The 7305-nt window shown below is 56.2% G+C and overlaps 1 protein-coding gene across 1 annotated transcript in view; it reads left to right on the plus strand.

The window, feature by feature from the left end:
- The first annotated feature begins 1879 nt into the window (after positions 1 to 1879).
- THEMIS2 (thymocyte selection associated family member 2) overlaps positions 1880 to 7305 on the plus strand; it is a 7706-nt gene continuing 2280 nt past the window's right edge. Inside the window, exons 1-2 of the mRNA XM_009323218.1 lie at positions 1880 to 1973; positions 6947 to 7087. Coding sequence (XP_009321493.1) covers positions 1880 to 1973; positions 6947 to 7087 — 235 coding nt within the window. The remainder of the gene's footprint in view (positions 1974 to 6946; positions 7088 to 7305) is intronic.

A 7305-nucleotide genomic window follows, 5' to 3' on the forward strand; every position in this document is an offset into this window, starting at 1 on the left:
TCTTGCTGTGAACAGGGCAAACCATGTGCTGGACTAAGACCAGATCATGGCTCACGGATCAGGGGAAGCTATCCCTGCTGCTGCCTGCACTGGGAATAGTGGACGCAGTGTTGAACCCCGAGTTCAAGAAGAGGGATGTCGGAGAGGGACCACCAAAGGGTGACCAAGATGGTTGTGGTGCTGGCCACACAACCTATGAGGAGTGTTTATGGGAGCTGGGCTGGTTTTGTCTGGTGAAGAGGAGGAGAAGGCCAATCTAATAGCAGCCCGCAACTACTTGAAGGACAGTTTTGCTGCCGGTGGAGCCAAATTCTTCCCAGCAATGGCAGACGAGATAGTGAGGGCCAATGGCCGCATATACAGCTTCAGAGATGCAGGCTGGGCGTTAGGAAAGCACCTTCTCTGGGAGGGTGGTGCAGCCCTTTGACAGACCACCAGAGGGGTGGAAGGTCTCCATCCTTGTAGGTTGTCATCTGACTTGCTCTGGTGTCAAGGATAGTCCAGCTCCAAGTGTCAGTTTGGCCTGAAGTCCTCTAGACGTCCCTGCTGCTATGACACCCTGCGTGGCATGCTGAAATTGCCTCGTGCAGGGGGGATCTCGATACTCCAGCACTCTCTGTCCCTCAGATTGCTTCGTCTTGTACTAATTACAGGAAACACGAATTATCATTAAATGCAGCTGCTTTCCGCAACTGGAGTCAAAGCAGAGACCTCTTCTTCTGCATCACCTTTCTCCAAGTTTCATTTCTACATTAAGTCCCATCCTGTTCCTAGCCTGCAGCTTCGGTTTGATTCATAGGGCAAGTTGAAGTAAAATCCTTACAAAGACGAAGCTCATCAGGAGCAGCAGCTCTCAGAACTGCTGTTTCCACCTTGGCAGCCTGTGGGGCTGGCAGCCGTGGGGACTGTGCTCGGCTGCTTTGGTGAAGGACGGGGCCCATCTCTGCAGGGGAGTGAGACGGGTGCTGCTGCCTGTCCTGGAAGTGCGGGAATTTGGCTCTGCCTTTCCCAGGGCTGATGCTGCTGCAGTGACACACAGTCCAGACCCACTGACTTCCCTCTTCTCCGCACACTGAACACAAGCTAGGGCATGATGCACGGGATGTTTGTGCCGGGAGCAAGCGTGGTCTGAAAGCCCAGAGGTGAGCAGGACGGAGGTGCCTGTGTGTGTGTAAGGGGTGAGGGCTGTCTGGACGCAGCCCTTCGCTTTCTCTGGCGTGTTACACCCAGACCTGCCCTCTGCTCCACAGCACCATCGCTCTGTCTGGCCCCAGCTGCCGAGAGGCAGGGCAGGCTGGTACACAGGAGATGTGCGATGGGGACAGCCTGGGTAGGACAGGCTGGAGCATTGGTCCAGCCAGGACAGCTCCATGGCAGAGCTGGGGGGGGTCCATGCCTTCACCCGCCCACAGCACCGGCAGCACCGCCAGGATCAGGACTGGGGGACACCAAGCCATGACGGGTGATGCGGTCCAGGAAAGAGGATTGTCCCAGCTGGTACACAGGAGATGTGCGATGGGGACAGCCTGGGTAGGACAGGCTGGAGCATTGGTCCAGCCAGGACAGCTCCATGGCAGAGCTGGGGGGGGTCCATGCCTTCACCCGCCCACAGCACCGGCAGCACCGCCAGGATCAGGACTGGGGGACACCAAGCCATGACGGGTGATGCGGTCCAGGAAAGAGGATTGTCCCAGCAGCACATCGCTCAGTCTGTGCAGGCTGGAGAGCTGCCAGCAGCGTGGGTCTAGGGCCAGAGAGGGAACTTACCACTGCTAGAATCAGAAGTGAAAGGCAGGCAGAAGTGAAAGCAGAGCCTGGAGCTGCTTCCCACACGGTTCCCCTCTCTGCAGAGTGCTTCAGAGCATCCGGCAGCATGGCCATGGAGCCCCTCTCCTTGCAGGAATATATCTGCTCCCTGGACCCCGCCACCCTGCCCCGCATCCTCAGGATTTGCTCCGGTGTCTACTTCCAAGGTGAGTGCTGGCTGCCCGCTGTCTCCAAAGGGTATCCCAAGGCTGTGCCACCTCTCCCGGCCATGCCACTGCAGCCTGGGCTCCCCCCTCCCGCCCTGAAGATGGCTGGTCCCCTGCCACAGGGGTGCCCACGCCCAGGGAGAGGCACAGGTCCTCGTACCACCACCAGACACTGGTGCCTAAGGCACAGCCTCTTGCAAAAATCTTTCTCTTCTACACCCAGTGCCCACCCAGCTGGGTGCCCCGGTGCATTCAGTCATTCTGCTAGGAGAGCGGTGGGGCACCAAAAACCATCCAAGCTGGTCCTCCACTTCATGCACAGCTCTTGTCCCAGGCGGTGAATCACCTGCTGCTGGTGGATCTGGCAGGGATGGAGCCACATGCTCAGTGGCTGGAGGAAGGTGGGATGGCATTGCCCCTGGCCCCAGTGCAAGGAGTCCAGCAAGGGCGCAGAGAGCAGCCTGGTCTGAGCTCTCTGCTTCCTCCTGGACTATGTCCCTGGAGACATCTTAGGTCGAGGAGAAGCCTTGACCAACATGGCTTCCTCAGCTGGTGGCAATGTTGGTGGTGAAATGGAACCTGAAATTAGCAAATGCTTTTGCTGGGTTTCTGGGGCTCCCGAAAATGCTGGGAATGCACAGCAGGATCCTGGCAACACCACTGTGGCAATTACCATCAAGACTTGTAGGATTTGTAGCATTTGTTTAGTTTACATTGACTTGTAAAGAGCAAGAGAAGTGGTTGGAGTGGTCTCATTCTGCTTCTCTGTAGCTCGGTTGGGGTGGATGTTTAGCTTTCCCAAAGACTTCTGGTGGCTTTGATAACACCTTAACATTGCTAAATGAGTAAAAATGCCTCTGTTCCAACAGCAGCAGTCAATTCGTTTAGTCGTTGCTGGTAGTCGTGGTGAGGTAGCCAGTGCTTTCTGCTTCGCATAGCAGGGGATTTGTCATGAGTTCATCCCAGGGAGGGGAGAAGTTCGTGGCTGCACAGAAGATTTGGTAGCTGCCGGGGCCCCTAAGATTTAAGGGCAGAAAGGGGCATTGCTTGTGTTGGAGGGTATCATGATCTGGTAGCATAGCCTGAGGAGCTCCTGCTCCAGGAAAGGCTCCGGCTCCGGGAAGGGCACATCTACCCCCATCCCTTTGCAGCGCGATCAAGCACTGAATCTTTCCTGCTGCATTTCTCGTCTGAGTTACATCGGTTCAGCCTCCAGCTGTTCTCGTTGTGCTTTTCTGCACTGCTTTTCTCCCCTGTTATGACCCCTGCACAGTTACCACCACTGGAAGCTTTCCAGGACATGGGCTGTACAAGCTTCCAGGTATTCCTGATTCCTGATTAGAAATATTCCTGATTCCTGATTAGAAATAAATATCACCCCAACAAAGACCCCTCAGCCAATCTCCTGGTTGCGTGTTCCCTTGGCTGATGGTGAACGGTGCTGAACCTCACAGACAGATCGGAGTGCACTGGGGATCAACCAGCGTTGCACCCTGCAGATGTGCTGTCCTGCACTCATGATATTTCTTGAACATTTCTGGATTTCCTGCCATTACTGAAGATCTTACTACTTCTGGCTTTTTGTTAGCAAACATTTGGGTGGGTCCCCAAGATGGAGACCACTGCTGGTCTCGGCCCCTTCTCAGGCTCCTCTCCCAGCCATGCAGTCCTCGCCTCCTCTGCATTCTTGATCCTGCTTTATGTTGCAAAACCACTCTGGCTGGGTGCTGTGGGGGAGCTGAAGAGCACTTTGGGGTCCTGCACAGGGCATCCACAGCCACGTGTGTCTGTGCGTCTTGCTGCCAGCCAAGGGGGCCAGCCATGCCAGGTGTGTGTGGAGTTAACCAGGTCTCTGCACCCAGGGTGTGAGGCATCTCTGTGCTCTGGGCAGTGCAGCCCGGCTGTGGGTTTCCTCCCTTTTCAGACCATGCCCTCGATGCTGTCACAGCGTGACAGGGCACAGGAGGGCTGGAGGAGGGGGACTGGGGCTTACGCAACACGCAGCACTTTCTGAAACGTCCTAGCTTTCAACCACCTCTTCCTGTGGCTTATTTTTTCACATTTATTTCCACTTCGAATTTCCCCCCACTCCCGGGGGGCAGGCAGTCTCCCAGCCAGTCCCACCCCGCTGCTCCCACCCGCACTCCACAGGCAAGCGGTGGTCAGTGGTGCGGCAGTGCCTGCAGCAGCGTCCGTCCCCCCACGCTCGGGTGCCGATACCCAACGTGGGGACACCAGCCCATCTCTGGCGGTGTGTCCAGCCTTGGCTCCGTCTGTCCTGCCCAGACCTGCTGGGGCGGCTGTGTGTGCCGGGGCCCCTAAATCAACATGTTCCCACCATGGCCAAAGGCCCCAGCTCACCCCGCACACCGGGTCGATCTGTGCCAGCCCCATCTCTGCCCACTGCTGAGCCCGCAGACTAGCTCTGCCCTTCCCTGAATAGCTGCCCTCCTTCCTCAGCACCCTCCACCCCCATCCCACGGCCCCATTCTGCAGTCCCAGGGGTCAGGGGTCCCCTTGGCCCCACCACAGCCACAGGCACTGGGGATCCCTCAGGGACCTGCGTGCACCCATGTCTGCCGGGACACCCGGGCTTGGCTCATGTCCCAGAAAGGACAAAGCCTGCGGCCAGGGCCAGGCCATGGGTCAGCCCCCTCCCCATTGCCCCGGGGACCTCATCACAGCTGGCCAAGCAGAGGGGCCCCCACTATGTAACTGGTATTTCTTAATGGCACATAGCATGACTACCTGTGATGGGAATCACTAAATCGCTGAGGTTGGCAGGGACCTCCAGAGATCATCCAGGCCAACCCCCAGCTCAAGCAGGGTCAGCAGGAGCTGGTTGCTCAGGACTTTGTCCAGCTGGGTTTTGAATATCTCCAATGATGGAGACTCCACAACCCCTCTGTGCAACCGGTCCCGGTGCTTGACCACCATCACAGTAAAAAAATGTTTTCTTACGTTCGAAGGAAGTTTCATGTGTTCCAGTTTGTGCCCGTGGCCTCTGGTCCTGGCACTGGGCACCACTGAGAAAAGCCTGGCTTTGCATCCTCCCTTCAGGTATTTATATATGTTGATGAGATTACCCCCTGAGCCTTGTTTTCTCCAGGCTGAACATTCCCAGCTCTCTCAGCCTTTCCTCACAGGAGAGATGCTCCAGTCCCTTCATCATCCTTGTGACCCTTTGTTGGACTGTCTACGGTATGTCCATGTCTCTCGTACTGGGGAGCCCAGCACCGCACACAGCACTCCAGGTGTGGCCTCACCAGTGCTGAGCAGAGGGGAAGGATCACCTCCCTCGACCTGCTGGCCGTACTTTGCCTAATGCAGCCCAGGACACCATTCGCCACCTTTGCAGGAAGGGCACGTTGCTGGTCGTGTTCAACTGGTGTCCACCAGGACCCCCAGGTCCTTTTCTACCAAGCTGCTTTCCAGCCGGGTGGCCCCCAGCATGTGCCGGTGCCGGGGATTGTTTCTTCCCAGGGGCAGGACTTTGCACTTCTCCTTGTTGAACCGCGTGAGGTTCCTGTCAGCCCATTTCTCCAGCCTGTCGAGGTCCCCCTGGCCTATCAGCAACCCTTCCCAGTTTTGTGTCATCTGCAAACTTGCTGAGGGTGCACTCTGCCCCATCATCCAGGTTATTAACAAAGAAGTTAAACAGGATTGGACCCAGTATTAATCCCTGGGGCACACCGCTACTGACTGGCCTCCAACTAGACTTGGTGCCACTGATCACCACCCTCTCGGCCCAGCCTTTCAGCCAGGTTTCAGTCCACCTCAGTGTCTGCTCATCCAGCCCATTCTTCATCAGCTTTTCTATGAGGACGTGATGGGAGATAGTGCCAAAAGCCTTACTGAAGTCAAGGTAAATAATACCCACTACTCTCCCCTCGTCCACCAAGCCAGTCACCTCATTGTAGAAGGTGATCAGGTTGGATAAGCATGATTTCCCCATACTGACTAATCCTGATCACCTTTTCATCCTTCATGTATCTGGTAACAGTTTCCAGAATTATCTGCTCCATCACCTTCCCAGGGTTTGAGGGGAGCATGACTGGCCTGTAGGTCCCTTCTTGCCTGTCTTGAAGATAGGAGTGACATTTGCTTTTTTTCCCAGTCTTCAGGAACCTCTCTCGATTGCCCGTGACCTCTCAAAGATAATAGAGAGTGGCCTCGCAAAGTCAGCACTCACGGGTGCATCCCAACAGGCCCCACGGACTTACGTATGTCCACTGTGTTTGTTTAGTGCTCCCTTACCTGGTCCTCCTCCACCAAGAGTAGGTCTTCCTTGCTCCAGACTTTCCCCCTGGTCCCAGGGCCATTCCTGAAGGCTGGTCATACCTGTAAAGACTGAGGCCAAGAAGGCATTGAGCACATCGGCCTTCACGGTGTCCTTTGTCACCAGGTCCCCTGTCCCATTCAGCAGCAGGCCCGCATTTTCCCCAGTCTTCCTTTTGCTGTTGATGTACTTGTAGAAGCCTTTCTTGTTGCCCTTCACATCCCTTGACAGGTTCAGCTCTGGGCAGGTTTTGGCTTTCCTAACCCCATCCCTGCATGCTAGACCATGTCTCTGTGCTCCTCCTGGGCCACCTGCCCCTGCTGCCACTGCGCGTGCCCTTCCTTCGTATGTTTGAGCTCAGTCAGGAACTCCCAAGTGTTGGACAGGAGCACCAACCACCTGCAGGTATTCTGAGGAAGCAGTAAAGGACAGCGTACAGAGGGTGGTGAGACACTGGAACAGGTTGCCCAGAGAAGTTGTGGATGCCCCATCATTGGAAGTGTTCAAGGTCAGGTTTGATGGGGCTTTGAGCAACCTGATCTAGTGAAAGATGTCCCTGCAGGGGACGTGTCCATGGCAGGGGGTTTGGACCAGGTGATCTGTGAAGGTCTTTTCCAACCCAAACCTTTCTGTGATTCTACGAAATGCTGGTAGAGGCATTTTCTTTGAGGAAATCTCCCTCCTCACCCTGCAGGGTCTGTGTACGAGATCTCAGGCAACGAATGCTGCTTGTCGACGGGTGACCTGCTGAAAGTCATGGCCGTGGCACTGCAGAAAGTCATTTGTGAGGACACAGAGACGGGACAGACAATGGAGCTGCCACCAACCTTTAAGGGTGAGCAGGGCTACCCTGTCCCAGCCCGAACCCAGTGGGTACCCTCCTCCCAGGCGAGACCTTTGCAGCCCCCATGGGCTCAGCCTCATTGTCCCACAGGTCTTTTCCAGCCTGCCCCAGCCCCGGGACCGTACCTGACACTGCGGGGACTGTTCCTGAAGGGCACCGGGCAGCGGGGCCTGACGCTGCACCCGGCGCTGGGGCGGTGGGACAGGCAG

This window comes from Pygoscelis adeliae, unplaced genomic scaffold (assembly GCF_000699105.1).
Source record: "Pygoscelis adeliae isolate BGI_AS28 unplaced genomic scaffold, ASM69910v1 Scaffold495, whole genome shotgun sequence".
NCBI lineage: Eukaryota > Metazoa > Chordata > Aves > Sphenisciformes > Spheniscidae > Pygoscelis > Pygoscelis adeliae.